This window comes from Aethalodelphis obliquidens, unplaced genomic scaffold, assembly GCF_003676395.1.
Source record: "Aethalodelphis obliquidens isolate GAN/ISIS:26980383/991018 unplaced genomic scaffold, ASM367639v1 scaffold29, whole genome shotgun sequence".
NCBI lineage: Eukaryota > Metazoa > Chordata > Mammalia > Artiodactyla > Delphinidae > Aethalodelphis > Aethalodelphis obliquidens.
This window is the reverse complement of record NW_020837973.1, coordinates 6,395,169-6,415,256: the sequence shown is the minus strand read 5'-3', so window position 1 is coordinate 6,415,256 and position 20,088 is coordinate 6,395,169. Positions and strand designations below refer to the sequence as shown.

General features: G+C 41.1%; 1 protein-coding gene across 1 annotated transcript in view; it reads right to left on the bottom strand.

The window, feature by feature from the left end:
* Nucleotides 1-6,546: 6,546 nt before the first annotated feature.
* The window catches only part of MTRR (5-methyltetrahydrofolate-homocysteine methyltransferase reductase), a 27,351-nt gene continuing 13,809 nt past the window's right edge, over nucleotides 6,547-20,088 (bottom strand). The window contains exons 10-16 of the mRNA XM_027125376.1: nucleotides 17,354-17,534; nucleotides 15,387-15,429; nucleotides 14,646-14,832; nucleotides 11,779-11,897; nucleotides 10,263-10,355; nucleotides 9,966-10,148; nucleotides 6,547-7,846 (exon numbers count right to left, since the gene is read on the bottom strand). Of these exons, the coding sequence (XP_026981177.1) occupies nucleotides 7,705-7,846; nucleotides 9,966-10,148; nucleotides 10,263-10,355; nucleotides 11,779-11,897; nucleotides 14,646-14,832; nucleotides 15,387-15,429; nucleotides 17,354-17,534 (948 nt within the window). The 3' untranslated portion in view covers nucleotides 6,547-7,704. The remainder of the gene's footprint in view (nucleotides 7,847-9,965; nucleotides 10,149-10,262; nucleotides 10,356-11,778; nucleotides 11,898-14,645; nucleotides 14,833-15,386; nucleotides 15,430-17,353; nucleotides 17,535-20,088) is intronic.

Here is a 20,088-nt window from a genome sequence, read left to right as displayed (position 1 = left end):
GTGGGAATGTAAATTGGCATGGCCACTATGGAAGTTCCTCAAAAACTTAAAAATAGAACTACCATATGATTTAGTAATCCCACTTCTTGATATACATCCAAAGGAAATGAAATCAGGATCTCGAAGAGATATCTGCACTCCCATATTTGTTACAGCTTTATTCACAATAGCCAAGGTATGGAAACAACCTCAGTGTCCGTCGACAGATGAATGCATAAAGACGATGTGGTATATATCGTTACATTAACTAAACAAGGAGGTCGGTAGGCTGAGGTGGCTTTTTTTTTTTTTTAAACACTTAATATTTTTGTTTATTTATTTTTGGCTGTGTTGGGTCTTCGTTTCTGTGCGAGGGCTTTCTCTAGTTGCGGCAAGCGCGGGCCACTCTTCATCGCGGTGCGCGGGCCTCTCACTATCGCAGCCTCTCTTGTTGCAGAGCACAGGCTCCAGACGCGCAGGCTCAGTAGTTGTGGCGCACGGGCTTCGTTGCTCCGCGGCATGTGGGATCTTCCTGGACCAGGGCTCGAACCCGTGTCCCCTGCATTGGCAGGCAGATTCGCAACCACTGCGCCACCAGGGAAGCCCTGAGGTGGCTTTAATGCCTTGGCAGCCTATGTAAGCCACCAAAACCTAAGCCTGTAGTGCCTCAAGGTTAAGAAATCAAAACCTAAGGACAGACAGCCAAATCGGAAACAGCCAAATAGGATTTCCCAAATAACGTACCTGCTTAAGCCATCAAGCAAACAATTCCCTTGCTTTGCTTCCTCATCTTCCTCATTAGTCTTTCCCTAGTTTCCACAGGTGGAGCACTCCTGAAAGTTGCCTGTTTGGTTTGAACTGATTTTTGCTGGTTGAACTGATTTTTGATTTTTCTGCCTGGTTTGAACTGATTTTTGCTCAAATAAAATCTTAAAATGTTTAATATGCATCAGTTTATCTGTAACCATATACACAATGGAATAGTACTCAGCAGAGAAAGCAATCCTGCCGTTTGCAACATGAATGAACACAGAGGACATTTATGCTAAGTGAAATAAGCCAGAGAACGGCAAATATTGTACAGTCTCACTTATATGTGGAATCTAAAAAGAACAAAGTCATAGAAATAGTAGAATGGTGGTTACCCCAGGCTGGAGGCCGGGGAAACGGGGAGATGCCAGTCAAAGGGTACAAGCCTTTGGTTATAAGATGAATAAGATCTGGGGCTTCCTGGTGGTGCAGTGGTTGAGAGTCCGCCTGCTGATGCAGGGGACACGGGTTCGTGCCCCGCTCCGGGAAGATCCCACATGCCGCGGAGCGGTTGGGCCCGTGCGCCATGGCCGCTGAGCCTGCGCATCTGGAGCCTGTGCTCCGCAACGGGAGAGGCCACAACGGTGAGAGGCCCGTATACCGCAAAAAAAAAAAAAAAAAAAAAAAAATGAATAAGATCTGGGAATCTAATGTACAGCATGGTCGTCATAGTTAATAATACAGTACTGTATACTTGAAATGTGCTAAGAGAGTAGATCTTAAAAGCATCCTCATCACACACACTCAAACATGATAACTATGTGAGGCAATGAACGTGATAATTAACCTGATGTGGTCATCATTTCACAAAGTATGCACAGATCAAATCATCACGTTGTACATTATAATTCTATACAATTTTGTTTGTTAATTATACCTCAATAAAGATGGAAAAAATCTTAAACAATTTTTGCTTTGCTGGTTTTCTCTATTATACATTGTTTTTTCTATTTCATTTTCTTTTATCTTTACTACCTCCTTTCATATTCTTGGTAGTTAACGTACTGATCCTTTTCTAACTTCCTAGTATTAAAGCATAGATCATTGACTTCTGAGCTTTTTTAATTTTATAAGAATTTAGATGCACAAACTTCCCCCAGAGCACTGATTTAGCTGCATACTACAAATTTTGGAGTCTTTTTTCATCTTCATCAAAATATTTTCTAATTTCCTTGTGATTTTTCTTGACTCATAGGTTAGTTACTTTGTGTTGCTTATTTTCCAAATATTTGGAGGTTATTCTAGTTTCATTTAGTTATTGACTTTTAGTTTAATTCTCAGAAAACCTATTGTACAGTTTCTCTTTAAAAGTTGGTCTATTCTGGTAAATATTCAATGTAAACTAGAAGACAAGTTCTATTCTGAAGTTGTTGGTGTTAGTGTTTTATATACGTCAATTAGATCCTATTGTGTTGTTAAAAATCTTTTAAATGCTTACTCTCCTTTGCTTGTTCTTTCTATGGTATAACTTTCCAAATGTGATTTTGGATTTGGCTTTTCCTCCTTTTAGTTCTGACAGTTCTTGCTTTATGTTTTGCAGCTTTTTTATTGAGTGCATGCATATTTAGGATTTTCATGTCTTTCTCATCAATCGACTCTAATCACCATGAAAATATCTCTTGTGATATTTCTTGCTTTAAGCCTCCTTTTTATATGCATTTAACTACACTTGCTTTTCTTTTGTTTGCATGGTATTCTTTTCCAAACCTTCCAACTTAAAGTCTATCTCTTCTAAATAACATATGGGTTGGTTTGCTTAATAATCTTGCTTTTATTTGGATTGTTAGTACAATTACAGTTAATATAATTACTGAATACTTTTGGTGGGATGTCCTTGGTTTGTCTACAGTGCTCACCTAGATAAATCTAGGATGCATAGATTTATAGGGCTTGGCGTTCCAGAAAGTGTTGCATTAGCTGTGTAATTTTGGGCATATAAAAGAGATATTCCATGACCTAAATAGTCCCTTTTGTGTAAGTGATGCCCTATTTGCAATGTATGCGTTTTATGATAATCTCGGTCTGCAAGGGCCTAATGCAGCAGGAAGATTCTGGGGAGTGGTGGAGGCAGTCCTAGGTTTCTCCCTTCTCCACGTGTCCTGCATTTACCTGCATCCTTGACATTAGTAAAGCTGGAGAAGGTTAATATTTCTGACTCTCGTGAGTCTGATTTGATGACTGGACCCTTTGTATTATGTCAACTCTCTAAGTGATTTCAATGGTTCAATCCTTGGCTCTTTCAGTTCAGTCTCAACCACAACAGCCAGAGTTAAGTCCTGCAGAATGTAAACTATCAGTAGATCATGTGATTCCTCCGATCCAATGGCTTTCCAGTCACTAGGAGTAAAACCCAAAATCTACAATGACCTCAAGGCAACACATCATCGGATTTCCCCATTTCTTTTCTCTCCCTCCAACTTACCAGACACCGTCCTACCTCAGGACCTTTGCACGGACTGCCCCCTGTCCTGATATCCACAGCAGCCGGCTGCCTGCTCTCTTCCAGATCTTTCCCTTCTCAGTGAGCCCTTCCCTGACTGCTCTGTCTGGTTGAACGGCCCTTCCAACACCGCATACCAAAGCCCCTTTAGCCTGGTTTGTCCTTCTCCATGACGCTTATCACCTTCTCAGACATTGTAATTGGTATTTATTTATTCATTCATTTATGGCTCTCCTCAAATAGAAATGTAAGCTCTGAGAACAGAGGCATTTTACCTACTTTGTTCACTACTGTATCAACAGTACTTCAGTACCTGGCAAAGTAGGCCCTCAAAATATCTGTGAAATGGATGAAATTTCCCTCCAGGGTGTTCCTTTGGCCACAACCGTGTGTCCAGTTAGCACTTTAGAAGAAACCAGTCCTAAATCTTCTGTCATCTAGTTTTCCTATGCCATGAATCATTTGCATGTGCTTAAAAATTCTTCAATGTGGCCTTTGTGGGCTTTTTATAGTTTTTAATTCTATTAGGATCAGCAAACAATGCCTTATTTCATGCAATCTGTTGAGTTTTCCTTTATGGCCAAGTTCATGGTCAATTTTTAAAATGTTTCGAGTATATCTGAAACCAATATGGGTACCTAGTTTGTTGGATGCAGCATGTACATCATCTACTTTGCTAACTGCAAAGGCCAAATTCTCCGAGTTTTTTATCTGATAGTTTATGACTAAATAGATTAGTATCCCAGTGTTACGGTGCCTGGAATTCAGTCTAGAATACTTCAGATACACAGGTGTGTTAGAGAGTAAGGAATCCTAGGGGTGCAGTTAGCATTATAATGAAGAAAACCTTAATGCAGACAGCTACCCCAAGCTCTTCTATTAATAGATTTCATCACTGATCAACATTATGTTACTGACAATAATGTGTCCAATAGTAGATTCTTAGAAAAACTGAGGTTAGAAAGGGGCTCTTACTGAATACCTAGCACTATTAAGATATGATGGAGTTTGAACAGATTAACTCAGAGGTACTCTTCACTGCAGTATAAACAAGGTCAAAGACTTTTTCTAGCAAGACCCTTGGGTAGCGCCTGAGGCATAAAATAGCATTGTGTCCAGCCAAAGGGTTGGAGGGTAGCTCACAATGCTGCTAGGAGAAACAAAACCCTGCTCCTGGAGTAGTCACAACCACCTTGAATAAACTGACACAAGATGTGAAACTTTTTATGCAAGATGTAGCTGGCCCAGCTAGAGAGACAGGGCTGGAACTTCGTTAAGCTTACATGACAGGCTGTAAGATGTTTTATGCCTGACTGCTAGTAAACTATTAAATACCTGCATGCGCTGCAGAACCTGGCCTGGGATCTAGTTTCACCATCACTTGCTGGCACACTGTGAGGCAACAGCTGATCAATACTCACCTGAAATTGGGATCTAACAACTAACAGAAATAACCCGGATGTTGTGCATAAATCAGATGGCTCGGGTCAGGTTCTGGGACCACTACAGACACTCCTCAGCCTGTCTTTAGGGACCTATCAGTTTTGGAGTCACGCATGGACCGACAACAATACGGACAAAACTTTTTTTTATTGGAGTATAGCTGCTTTACAATGTTGTATTAGTTTCTGCTGTACAAGGAAGTGAATCGGCTGTATGTATACATATATCCCCTCCCTCTTGGACCTCCCTCCCATTCTGCCCATCTAGGTCATCACAGAGCACCAAGCTGAGCTCTCTGTTCTATACCGCATGTTCCCACTAGCTATCTGTTTTACACATGGTAGTGTATTTATGTCAAATCTAATTTCCCAATTCATCCCACCCTCCCCTTTCCCCGTGTCCACACTTCCGTTCTCTACATCTGCATCCCCATTCCTGCCCTGGAAATAGGTTCGTCTGTACTATTTTTCTAGATTCCACATACATGTGTTAATATACAATATTTGTTTTTTTCTTTCTGACTTGCTTCACTTTGTATGACAGACTCTAGGTCCATCCATATCTCTACAAATGACCCAATTTCATTCCTTTTTATAGCTGAGTAATATTCCACTGTATATATGTACCACATCTTCTTTATCCATTCATCTGTCGATGGACATTTGGGTTGCTTCCATGACCTGGCTATTGTAAACAGTGCTGCAATGAACACTGGTGGGGATATCTTTTATTGACACACCTCCTAGAGTAATGAAAATATAAACAAAAATAAACAAATGGGACCTAATGAAACTTAAAAGCTTTTGCATAGCAAAGGAAACCATAAACAAGACGAGAAGACAACCCTCAGAATGGAAGAAAATATTTGCAAATGAAGCAGCTGACAAAGAATTAATCTCCAAAATATACAAGCAGCTCATGCAGCTCAATATTAAAAAACAAACAACCCAATCCAAAAATGGGCAGACGACCTAAATAGACATTTCTCCAAAGAAGACATACAGATGGCAGAGAGGCACATGAAAGGATGCTCAACATCACTAATCATTAGAGAAATGAAAATCAAAACTACAATGAGGTATCACCTCACCCTGGTCAGAACGGCTATCATCAAAATATCTACAAACAATAAATGCTGGAGAGGGTGTGGAGAAAGGGAACCCTCTTGCACTGTTGGTGGGAATGTAAATTGATACAGCCACTATGGAGAACGGTATGGAAGTTCCTTAAAAAACTAAAAACAGAACTACCATACAACCCAGCAATCCCACTACTGGGCATATACCCTGAGAAAACCATAATTCAAAAAGATGGACACAAGTTCTTAATTGTCATATATTCTTGTTAGTTATCAATAAGGAATATTGTTCTTTGTCCTCTTTCCTGTTTTCACCTTGAGTCTATTTTGGTTGATATATATATAACATATGCATATAATTCTGCTTGCTATGTTTTCTTATGCCTTTTGTTTTTTTGGAAATATTTCTATTGTAAAATATATGAGATTAGAGATTATAATAAACAGCCATGAAGCCTTAACAAATCTTAAGATTATATAATATTTCCTTAAGATCTTCATTTTTCAAAATGACCAGAAACCTGTGACAGGTGAAGATTTGTTTTTTAAATGCCAATCTCTTTCATAAAAAAAACAATATATACCTGAGAGTAGGAGAAAAGTTTTCATACCCCTTTTACATTTTGATTTCCATTCTGACACAATCTTAAAAGAGAACATGTCACCGGGAATTGTCTTAGTCCATTCGAGCTGCTGTAACAAAATACCACTGGGTGGCTAACAGACAATAGAATTTCTCACAGTTCTGGAAGCTGGAAAGACCAGGTGCCAGTGTTGTCGGGTCCTGGTGAAGTCCTCAGGGTTGCAGACAACCGACTTCCACGATGTCCTCACAGGGGGAAGGAGCGGGGAGCTCTGCGGGGCCTCTTGTAACAAGGGCGCTGACCCCATTCCTGAGGGCTCCAGCGTCATGGCCTAACCATTCCGCAAAGGCCCCAGCTCCCACCACCATCACACTGGAGTCAGGATTTGAATATATGAATTTGGAAGACATAAAATATGCAGACAATAGTAGCAATTTTAAAAATACAAGGATATTAAGTAGGTATTTCAAGCCCAGGTTACAACTTGTGTGATATCATGAAGGTAAAATAGATTATGTGGAAAAACTAAAAAATATGCCAAAAGGAGCAGAAATGAAAAGGTGGGGAATGGGGGTGGGCTGGGGGCTGGACAGAGAGGAGAAAAGGGTGTAGCTTTACTTAAACATGCATTTGCTCGCATCTGTAAAGTGAATGCAAATTCCCTAAATTCTGACACTGTGATATTAAAAGGAAGTAATTGTGGTAAATAAATCACATGCCAGAGTGGAATTTCAAAATATATTTCAGATTTCTAGCATAAAAAAATCCCTATAAGCATTACCTTAAAATATTTTTTATCAGAAATATAGTTTTGGTAATAAAAAAACATTTGATAAAATTATATAATCATATAATCATATATGCTATACATATGTAATTTTAATGCACTAATATGAATATTTTTATCGTATATTTTAAGATAAGAATATAAATTATTTTTAGATTATTTAAAAAGAAACGGTGACCAGCTCACAAGATTTAACTATCTACCCAGGTGACGCTCGTGCCCAAATCCCGTACTGAGAAGCCTTCACGTGTGCTGCTACAGATGCCCTGTGATCTGGTCGCAGTCCCTGCAGAAGCTCTCCCGGAGGGAGAGGCGCCCCGGGAGGTGCTGGCGGAGGAGTGCGGGCTGCCTTTTTCAGCTCAGGGCGGTTTGGGGAGGGGGGGGGGGGCAGATATGGGAACCTGAATTGAAAGCTTCCTACACTGTGAAATGGTCCGCTCCCCATGCCACCCCCCGACATCCTCCAAGAAATGGTCAAAAAAATTTTTAATTTTAAAAATCATAAGTCTCAAGCTTCAGTAAAGTTGTCTTTTAGTACTTTCAGCCAAAAAGCTTTATTCTCTTCCTTTATTTTCCAATTTTATCACCAAATATCCTGAAGATACCGTTTTTCTTCTTTTAAAGTAGCCAATGTTTTCATTGCTTCTAGTTTTTCAACTCCAACCTCTTTGCTTATTATCTCCACAAGGACATCATTTACATCCTTGGCCATATTCTTAGCATCTCTAAAAAAAAGAATAACGGTATTACTGTTTAGGAAACAGTGATTTTTACCAAATCCTCCTTAATTCACGAATCTCACTGCCGAGACTCTGTCACTACACCTTAGTCCTCCCTCCATTTCTCTGGAAAGTGTCCCTCAGTCTCCAGGCACCTACTGCTCCCCCAGGGACAGGCCTCCGCCCAGGACCACTGTCACATGCAATGCTGACCACCCCATTCACAGCTTTAAACACTTCAAAGGCGTCCGTGCACACGATGAGTTATTAACAGACATGTTTACTGAGAACTTGCCAAGGGCTGGCCCTCTATTAAGTGTGTTTCCACGTCCCAGCTCTTTCATTTGCAGGTTGGGCAAGGGGCCCCTCCTGTGCGCTCCTGTGGCCCCTGCACAGCACCTGGTATACCGTGAGCATCTGCTGACCTGGCTTTCCCACAGGGAGCAGGTGGCTTGGGATAGGAGTGCATCTCATTTACCATTTCTCTCTCGACATCTGCACAGTGCCAAATACTTAGTAGGCACTCGAATGTTTATTGAATGAATGACAGGACTCTAACGTCTCAGGAATTGAACTTGCCCTGCCCCCTCACAGTAAAATTTCCTGAGAAAGTTTTAACGGCTGTCATGCTCTCCCCTCAAGTACTCTGAGATCACTTCTAACCCCACGGCCCTTCCCCATGTCCCGCGGCTGCAGCTGCCAAACCTACCGGCCCCTCTGTCTGCTTCCCACTTGACTATCGGCAGCAAAGGCTCCCCTTTGAGTCAGTGTCCCCTGGACTTAGGGACAAGTTCGCTCCTTCCTCAGTGGCTGTTCTTCTCAGTCTCCTGTGTTCGGTCCATGTTAGAGTGCCGTGGGGTGTCACTCTGAGCCCTCACCTCTGACCAGCTATGAACGCTATCAGCTTCACTTCACGGATGTGAAAAATGAAGCACCAGTGACGGTGCAGAGTTATTTCTGGGTTACTGTTTTAGGAGTTTTTTAAGATGTTTAAGAACCCCTCCAAGTTCTCAATTACCAGTTACTCATATATTTGTACTTATGTTTGCACAGTGGACTTCACCTCCATTATTAGAGCTGCATCTAAGCCTTCAACCTATATCTGACACTGACAGCACTGTCCTCTGCAAACAAAAGAAAGATCAAATGCTTCACTAAAAGTAAATGAAAATGTAAACCAACACAGCGTCCAGAAGCTCTGCCCTTTCTGACCTAGAGCAGCGTTTTCTAGCTGAGGAGTCATTAATGGGTCATAAAATCAACTTTGTAGCCAAAGTCAGATTTTTGTAAAATGATAGAACAAACGAAATATAAGTTATCAGAATGTGTCATAAAAAGTAAGTAGAAAAAGGAAGTTTTGTTTTATGAACCTTTTCAATTATATTTATATGTATTCTACGTCACTATGCCAGTAGTTCTTTCTCTGTATCATAGTTTAAAACAAACAAACAAACAAAAAAACCTGACCTGATGACTTATGGAATGTTTTAAATGCCAGGGATGTGTTAGGATAAAAAAAGAGTAATTTCTTATTTCAAAACTCCTTTTTAACTGGTAAACATTTTTGAGTTCCATTAAAACAAGTAGCTAAGTTCCTAAAATTTTTATTTTCTATGGCAATCTTGGGTTTCTATAATGGATCTTATATCAAAAAGTAGATGAAACATAAGAATGACTCCTGGCTTATGTCAACTTTGACATCATAAATTATGCCTTAAAGAAAAAGGATCCTAGACCCACATTCTCAGAGTCAAAACCAAAGCTGTTTTCCTTGGCTAGGTCGACTGCACAAATCACATATTCACTATTTACTGATACAACAAAATCAATCCTGAGACAGAATGTAACGTTAAGAGGCTAAAAACGTATTTAAAACAGCACAAAGCATTCCCCAATGCATGAGTTAATTTTCTTTTTTTTGAGGGGGGGGCCACGCTGGCCAACTTCTTGGCTATTAAGTGTATGCTAAAAATCATTTTAGAGCTTGTATTTCTATTCCTGTATTTAAGAATCAAATCTCTCATCCATACATGTCCAGATCATTAACCAATCGGTCCCTGGTCTCTTTAATAAACATTACTGACTGCCCTCCCCTCCCCGGCACTTGAGCATGATGGCCACTTACCCACACACGTAAACATGACCATTCTCCTGAAGAAGGACCTTTGCCACCTGCTTGCTGTGACGCTGGAGGCTGTCTTGCACATACTTTGCTGGGGCTTCTTCCTCCCCCACAGGAGCATCTCTTGAGAAGGAAACTTTCAAGTGAGTGAGAATTCCACACTTAAGGAAATGTCTGAGCTCCTCTCTGAAATACAATATCTAATAGGTCACTGGAAGGTTTGTAATTTAAAGTTGAAAAAGTCTGAAATTAGCATTGTATGGCATGGCTGAGTCTTACAATGCTAGAATTGTGAAGTACCTGAATAAATAATCCCTATCCTTATGTCTGCAGCCAAAAAACAACCACATTGCTCCAAAGTGTCCATCTGGGTGATGTTCTTGCAGTTTCTCTCTAAGTAAAAAAGAAAGTTGAGATGTTTGATATAAAGAATAGGTAAAAGCAATCTTTCTTTTTCCTTTTACCTCTCCAGATAGGTCTGTAAAATCCACCTTCGCAGTCACTCAAAGTCCATGTACTGAATTAACATTTCACTACCCGCAGGGTACCTGGGCCACTCCAGCAGACACTACAAAAAGTAAGCTTACCTACGAACTGCAGACATCTATGAGCTTTACATGACATCTCTGTAGTGAGGATAATTCAAATTATCACATTGTGAAACCCAGACTAATTTCTACATTAAATATTCATAACAATTTTATGAATAAAAATTAACTCTCAATTAACATAATAGAAAAGTGGCACCGGGATTTTTTTTTTTTAATAAATTCATTCATTTTCTTTATTTTTGGCTGCGTTGAGTCTTCACTGTTGCGCGCGGGCCCTCTCCCGTTGTGGCGAGCGGGGGCCACTCTTCGCCACGGTGTATGGGCCTCTCATTGCAGCGGCCTCTCCTGTTGCAGAGCATGCATGGGCTCTAGGTGCACGGGCCTCAGCAGTTGTGGCGCACGGGCCTAGCAGTTGTGGCTTGCAGGCTCTAGAGCACAGGCTCAGCAACCGCGGCACACGGGCCCAGCTGCTCCACAGCATGTGGGATCCTCCCAGACCAGGGATCGAACCCGTGTCCCATGCATTGGCAGGTGGACCCTCAACCACTGCGCCACCAGGGAAGTCCCGGCACCAGGCTTTAAAAGGTAGAATGGTCTGCTGTGAAATGTTTCAGAAATGATGGACACGCCCTACTTTTTTGATTTCTTAAGAAAAAAAAAAAAGAAAACAACAAAAAGACTTAGTACAAAGGATATTACTCCACTATCTAGGGAACATTACCTAAGAGTTGTTATTTCACAAACAGGGAGAGAAGCACAATTTTATTTATTTATTTTATAAAAAATAGTTGTGTTCTGATACAAAGATACATGTATTAATATCATTCTGTTGAAAATTACTGATGTTAAGGGTTTAACTTTGAAACTGCTGGTGCACTTGGATCTTTGTGACTACCAGTTTTATCTAGCTAAGGAATAGATGGGACAGCTGCACATCACCACAGCATAAAGGTGTGCTTGAAATTTGTCCCCAAATACATGCACTATAAACTATGGTTCAGCAGCGGAAAAAGAAAAAGAATGTACTAGAGTAAAAATGGAAGTTCCAGTACAAAGCACAATTTCTAGAAGATATATTTACTTTTCCCATGGTGACAAATTATGCTATGCTATCACATATTTGATAATAATATTTTAAAATAAAAATTTTACAACCAAAGTCCAATATCCTCAAAACCACTGAAAAACAAAAAAGCTCTCTATTACATACTTCCACCCAGGACCACAAGGGACACATTTTCTCACCAGCCAAAGAAAACACATACCTATGTTGCAGGAAGCCAATGAAAGGTGCTATGCCGGTTCCTGGACCCACCATTATGATGGGGACTGAGGGGTCATTTGGTAAATGGAAAAAATTTGTTGCCCGAGGAGATATGGATATCTGAAATATTAAACCAATGCTCATAAGTTCGGGAAAAAAAACAGACAAAAGCATATAACCAAGGTGATGCCTGCTAAAGAAATCAGAAAGTGCAACTTCCCCTCAAAGAAGCATCATAAAGTTAAATTGCAGCATTAAATCTTACTGAAACCACAAACACATCTGTCAGTACAGAGAAATAAACAAGTCTGTCTTGTAAATTTTTCTTTTCTATCCAAATCAAAGGTATTTTAAAAATGACAGGCACGATATTTCTGAGGTAGAACACTGAATAAGTAATAATTGAGTTGTTTTTCTAGGCCCAAGAAAAAGATCTGCTTCCTAGTAGGCAACCCATTATAGGTGTCATGAAGAAATGCACATAAAATTGAAGACATTCTTCTTCATGTTAGGACATAAAGGGGCAATGAAGATTAACATCAAGATGGGGTGAAGGTTTTAAGTGAAAATTAGGCAAGCAGAAGAGAAATTAAGGGGCTGCCCCAAAGATACTAGAGCACTGCTACATTTGCTACTCTAGGTCCCATGTTACCTGTGTTTGTTGCAAAACTAGAATAAGTGATATATAGATAAACAAAACTTTTTGCTATAATTTCAAAAGGGTTTTCTTCTAAATCATGTGCCAGGGACACTTAAGGGAATCAATTGTAAATATATTCATCTTTCAGTTTCACTTTGCCATATGCTTTAGTTACACAGAGTGATAATAACAGTTAAGAATGACAGGAATCTTCCCTCCATTCCCTACTGGTATAATTGTATATATTTTAACCTTTAATTCAAGGAAAATTGTCTGAAGTTCATCAATAGGATGAACACAGTACTTTTTAAATGGAGAACTGGCAGAGCTATATCAACTGATTGTCCTCATTCTAGAGTGAAACTGTAATTAATATTATATTAGCCTTATTCACTTGATTCATCCACTGAACAATGTTATTGAAGGTACTCAGTATGACAAACACTAGGACAGAGAAATGAGCAAAACCAAATCTGTCTTCATGGGACTTATATTCTAGTGGGTGGAAAAGACAATAAACAAACATATATTTATAGAATGACAGGTAATGATAAGTCCCAGGAAGCAAAATAAAACAGGATAGGATGGGTATGGCAGGAAACTGCTAAAGAGACCACACTTCCTATGTTCCAGGGACGACAAAGAGACCAGAACACTAGTCAGCTCCTGCTGTAAATCTCCGATGGCTTACAACAGCAAACGCTTCCTTCTGGCTCTGCTCAACAGCTGCAGCTCTGCACCATGATCTCCTTCACTTGGATCCAAACCCAAGGAGCATCCCTGACCTGAATCATTCCATCCGATGTCAGAGCGAAAGAGCAAGAGAGGCAAGCCACAGCATCCTGTCAGGTTCAGAGCTCCTGCTGAGATGTGGCATAATCCTGTCTGCTCACCTTTCACTGGCCAAGGCTGGTCACATGGCCAGGCTACACATGAATGCGAGGGAAAGTCTACTCTTCCTCAGGGGGCAGGGGCATCTGTGAACAACAGTACTATCTACCAGTCGGGAGAGTGCATGCGGTGGACGGATCCTGAATAAAATATGGTGCTACACGGCACAACGAAATTTAAGTAGCTTTAAATTATATCCTTTCTATATGTACCTCTAGTGCCTCAACACTGGGTAGTCAACAAAGGTCTGTTAAAATGTGGAAAGAAGAAGAAAAGGGCAGGAGGGAGGAAAGAAAGAATATGTGAAAGGCACGCAAAGGTGTCTGTAATACAGCATCAATATACGTTTTTTTTTTTTTTTTAGCTTTCTGGAGATCATCTGCTATTTTTATGAGATCATGAAGTGACACAATACTTTCATGTCAGCACTACAGTATTTCTTTACAAAAAAGAAGTTTCTCATGTTCTCAGTATTTTGTTGATATGAGGGACACACACGGTAAAGAACCTGCTCCAGGCAGCAGATTGGGAAAATACCAAGTTAAAGGGCAATTTTAAGCCCTAGTCTTCCCTTAACCTCACTCAAGTGTGTATCAGAAGTCTTAAATCCCCCTAAGTGCTGTCAACGTTTTAACTTCAGTAACTTACAGCAACCAAACCAGTAATAAGATAACATTACAACTGACATGTTCATTCTTCAATACCATGGAGAAGACTTCATGACAAAGACTGAAATTTCTTTTAAATTTCAACCATCCTTGTGGGTGAGGAGGGAGAAGTTAATTGCTCCCTATGCGTACGGTCTCGAGGGAGATTTTGCCAAGTGTGGATCAAAATATAAAATAACACCACGGCTCCAACAAAAGGGGAAGAAACGGGCAGGGTAAAATCCTACCCCAAACTGAAGGACGTAAAATTAATCTCTGGTTGTCAGCTGCCACTTTAAGATGACTCCTTTGGGGCACAGGACACCGACTGAGCACAAAATGAGGCTCTTCCTCATTGCCAGCCTTCACCGCGCACTTGACTCCTCCTGTGCCAAGCTACCAAGAACATTGACGCAAGGTCTTCTCCTTTATGAATGTGACAAGCAAGAAGCAAAGAGCGTATGCATTATACAAAATTCATGCTTTACACATTTAGGAAACACATGGACTACACTGAATGAAAGTAATGTTCTCCTGACTTTCCAAAAGAGATATTACAATTCAAGTAGGGCATAAATTTTCCTTTGAATAATTTGAGGGGAATGGACAATGCAGGGGACCCTACATTGTTTTTTCTAATCGGGCAGAGAGCACACTTCTAATGATACCCAAACTGCCCACTCCTAGTACCTCGGGCGCCAGGGCCTTCTCGCTGTCTGCCCGGGAGGCACGTGTGTTCGGCTGAAGAACTGATTCAACCAACGTGGCCAGCCAGCCCGTGCACACACCCTTCCGCAGAGCCACCGCCGTGGTGTCAGACCCAAACTCCACGATGTTAAAAATGAAATGAAGCTTCCCTGGGTGAAACAGACTTGAGCTGCAAAGACACAGAGATAAGTTTGTAAACTCCACCTCAGGACTAACACATACAGGCCAAGCTAGGCTTTTTTTACTGCATGAGGGTATTTCCTAATGGGCTCTAAACCTACCTTCTTCCTCTTCAGAAAACAGTTCTGCTGCTTACTTCAAAGCCCCCCCCCACCCCGACCTAGTTTTGTGATGTCATTCAGGACAGTTTCTGGTTACCTGTTTGCTGCCAAGACTGAATGAGATTTATACCAGCTTTCCTCCCTCTTCCCTACGTCCACCCAGGGAAGGTGGCCGGGCACACCAGTAAAGGCCACAGGTAGAGGACCTGCAGACTCGCTCAGTGGGGACACGGCTCTGGACCACGGGAGCCACACCCTATGAACTGCAGGAGGACACAGTCCAAGCCTGCTCTTCTTCACTCCGCATCACGCCTGCTACTGTCCTGCACAAATCTGCTAAGTTTTCAGTAAATGGATTTGTAGCTACTAAGCATTTGGAAGTCAGAGTTTCATTACATTTTAGGAGAAAGAAGCTAAGTATTATGTTAATAAACGTCAGTACCTTGCACATGAATATGGTCTGGGTTGGAGCTTAGGAAGATGTTCTAGAAAAAAATTAAAATAAGCAATTATTAATTCATTCCTACTGAAAATAAATTATATGTATATATGTAAATTATATGTAAAGATCTGAATTTGATTTCTATTTTCTTATTTAGAATTTCTAAATAACTTGTTTTAATTCTAAATCATATTTTAGAGCACACATAAATTCACTGTGTCTAAGTAAAATATCACTAAATACTTTTTTCCAATTCTTAAAGACCAGACATATCACATTCCCCCAATCTGAACTCAGTATTTCCACCTAAAAGCTGTTTTTTTTTTTTTTTTTAAACATCAAAGGGCAGTAAGAGTAGGGTCCATGAATGGGCCTCAGAGTCAAGGAACCAATTACACTGTTTTCTGGGGTGTGTCCAGAGTTTCCAGATTTGAAAAAAGATCATGACCCAAAAAAGATTAAGGACTATGGAAAATACTTAGGCTTGAAATATTTTTCCTTCATAATATTTATATGATAATAACAAAAAAACAGGAGTGTAATGGTGGACATTTTTCAGTCAAGTTATCCAGAAACCTAGTGGTTTTAAGATACACAGGTACTCTTTTAAAAGAGATTAAGAAGTCAGTATTTGAATATCTGATTGTCCACTATCAAACCCTGATAATTTTTTGTGCTCCGTATGTTATATTTTTGATAGCTATTTAGCAAAAATTTAGAAAGACCTTCCTAAAATGTCTGACAGTTGTAATATCAGGATAAGGTTTAACAGAGGGCTCACCTTAATACTTTAGTTAGATTAAGTTTTCCTACAGAAATGAGAAAATAATTAAAACTTTTATGTCTCAATGCCTTTAATTTTTTTACATAACTATATAATAAATGACACATATAAGCTTAAAAAGGTAACAGAAAATCTATAAAAAGAATTGGAACAATTTTTCCATGATTAACAGCTTTACAAGACTTCTTATAACTTCCCTAATGGGTGTTCTGGTTGTTATCCCAACACCTCTGTTAGCTCAAAAGACTCAACTGAGGAGGGGTAAGAGTGTTCATTCGCACAGGAACGCAGGAAGGGCAGCCTCACCACTCTGAGGAGGAGGAAAGAGAATACTAAGAAATAAAAAGGGAAAGGGGCAGGGCCTGACTTGTAAAGCGGAGTGTCCGTAACCGTACTCGGCATCAAAAGGGACCTTGGGTAAAAAGTACATGTTTTCCTGTCACCAAACACAAATGCAAATTTCAAACATTTTACTATTTATCACCAAGGAAAACAGAGAGGAGACGACAAAATCACAAGCATAGGAAAGTAACAAGGGTTTTAAAATCCTATAAGATTCTTATAGTCACTGTCCCTAGTAAACGTCTCCAATTCCTGAGGCCATGAGGCCAGTTCCTCAGGGAAGATCTTAAACTCTCTTCTGTTGGAGTATGAGGACCAGAAGACACAATCTGGGCAAAAAAACAGCATATGATCTTTTTACCTCTGGATGTTTTGTCTCTCCCAAGGCTAATGCCCCGGGGCACCGTGAGTAAGGCCACTTGTTTGTACTGGTGGACCTGCCCAGGTGGGAACATTTCTGTACCCTGCACACAGAGCACACGCTTCACCAGACTCCATCAATTATCACTATCTTTGAAAAAGATCCTTTTCTTGGGAACCTCATTTTTAGATAAAATTTGGCTAAGAGAATTAAGGCTGGCTATATTAAGAGAGCAAATGACAGTGACAGTGGTAGGAAAGAAAAATTAAAAAATAAAAATTTAAGCTTGGAAGAGAGATTCTTCGACTTCAAGAAGGCAGTTCAGCTGTCAAGGCAGCGTGAAGAGCAGCTGTAAGACGCTTACTTACTGATCACAGTGATCGAGATGCAATCCCACAGGCCTGCAGAGAACTCAAAGGTGCTCTTACCATGAAGAGGCTGCCCCCTGGGGCTGGGGTGACTGTGACAGCATCCACTCACCAAGCAGGAGGCTGAGCGGAGGCTGGCAGGACGGAAAGGCCAGCAGGAGGTCTGAAAGGCAGGCATGGGAGTCTCTGATGAAGCGGTTGTAGTCGGCCGCCCCCTGCCTGCTGCACAGCTCCTGCAGCCGTCGCTTCTCCGCGCCATCGCCAGTGTGGTCCACGAGGGCTCGCAAAAACGCCTGTGGCCGAGGAAGCCGACTTAAATCACCACGCGCTCTGTGGTTACAGCCGTTAGAATGCTGGCTGAGTACCCACCTGGGGATGTGCCCAGTTATCCAAGAAAAAGTGAGTGTGGTCACTAGGAGTGTGGTCAGGACAAGAGCATTTCATCTGTTATTCGTTTTAATGGCAGCCTGTTAGGCAAACCCAATTTTCATGTTCCATTTTTGGTCACCTTCCCTATATCTTAAACCAACCCAATCTCAAATTACATGGCAGGTATATGTGAGTAATCAGAAAGTCTCACAACTTAACGTTTTTATCTCGGGGCACAGTACCTGTTCTCGCCTTAGCTGATGATTGCAACCCAGATTTCTACATTTATTTGACCACTGTTATGACAGGCACTGGGCAGGTAAAGTATGGGGCAAAGAGGACACCTAACTTGCCCAAAAGGCTTCACAGGCAAGTGAGAGCAACAGAAGTCAAGAAGTAACCAGTGTGCGACAGGCTGGCTATCCACCAGGGCACACGGACGTTCAGGGCTTCTGAGGCCAGAGGCTCCCAAGAAGGCAGGCTTGAGCCGAAGGCAGGCTGCACGGAAGAAAGGAAGTGACGGGCAACCAAAGAGATGGCAGAGCCACAGGAGGGCACGGGAGGCAGGCAAAAGCATGGCTCCTGGGGAACACGTGCGCTTCAACGGAAATGTGGACACGGGCAGAGGCTGACAAACAGTGAGGGCCAGAACATCCAGACTCTGAGTCACCTCGGATCCATCGTGGAAAGAGGAGGAGAAGAACATAAAGCAAAACAAGAAAGTCCCAGATCCCTAGTCTCAAAGACTGAACCAAGTCCAAACTCTTGGGCAAAAGACCAAACTTGCTAATGACAACTTTTGGTTCTAATGCAATTCCAAGCACATCCATCATGGCACACATAAAACTCTCATTACTCACGGGAAGCAAAGAACTTCGGCAAGTCATCTGCATCAAAGCTACCTGAAACGCGAGTGGGCTCCCACATCCCGGAGGGCTGGATGCCCTTAACAGGGAAAATGAGATCCATGTTCCTGTGAGGGTCACGGGTTTCCACTGGCCCAGCCAAGAATCCCTGCTTAAACTATCCAGATACCAACAAATTACATGGCTTCTTCAAAGTGTTGGACATAGAACAAGCACCTGGGAAACGTCATGGCGTAAAAACCCCAGGTCTCTGCATGGATCTCTGGTAAGACAGGAGTTTACCAAGAACACTTCACACCACGCTTTCTCAAGTCAATAAAATTCCCTAAATTACAGGCTAAAACAGTAGCAATTGTAAATCCTTTACAATATTTTTCATTTTACAATTACAGAAACTTCATGGTACTAAAACAGGAAATACAGCACTGTGCAGGAAACAAACTGACAAACGTTATTAAAACTTAAGTTAGAAATATTTTTAACACAGTAATTTTACTCCAAGGAATTTATTTTTTAAAGAAGACTTCAGGGGGCTTCCCTGGTGGTCCAGTGGGTAAGACTCTGCCCTCCCAATGCAGAGGGCCCAGGGTTCGAACCCTGGTTGGGGAACTAAGAAGTCCGCATGCATGCCACAACTAAGAATTCGCATGCTGCAACTAAGACCCGGCAGAGCCTAAATAAATAAATAAAAATAAATCTAAAAAAAAAGTTAAAAAAAAATTTTTTTTAATAAAAATAAAAAAGACTTCAGGTACTTCCCTGGCGGTCCAGCGGTTAAGACTCCACGCCTCCAATGCAGGGGGCATGGGTTCGATCCCTGGTCGGGGAACTAAGATCCCACACACCACCCAGCGCAACCAAAAAATAAATAAATAAAAATAAATAAAAACATAAAAAAGACTTCAAACAAGTGTGCAAAGATGAATTAGAATGTTCACCTATGTAGGTTTTTTTAAATAGTGGAAAACTGGAAACAACCAGCTGTCCATAATCAAATCAACAATTGTTTTTTTCTTAAAAATTTTTTTAATTTATTTATTTAATTTATTTATTTTTGGCTGCACTGGGTCTTCGTTGCCACGTGCAGGCTTTCTCTAGCTGCAGCGAGCAGGGGTTACTCTTCGTTGTGGTGCGCGGGTTTCTCATTGCAGTGGCTTCTCCTTGTTGCAGACCATGGGCTATAGGTGCGAGGGCTTCAGCAGTTGTGGCACGTGGGGTCAGTAGTTGTGGCTTTTGGGCTCTAGAGCACAGGCTCAGTAGTTGTGGTGCATGGGCTTAGTTGCTCTGTGGCATGTGGGATTTTCCTGGACCAGGGATCAAACCCGTGTCCCCTGCATTGGCAGGCGGATTCTTAACCACTGCGCCACCAGGGAAGTCCTCAAATCAACAACTGTGTTGCACCCATAGCATCTTTTAAAAGTATCTTCAGTACCTTTCCATGCTGGCATATCCAAACTCATTTCCTCTTAAGTAAAAAAAGGCATGCTGCAGAACAGCACATATACTACATGACCTCATTTTTCCTTAGCAAAACAAAATCCAACTGTTAATTGCAGGGGTTTGATTATGAAGGACTTTTGCTTCCTGAGTTACTAACTTTTGTGTCCAGACT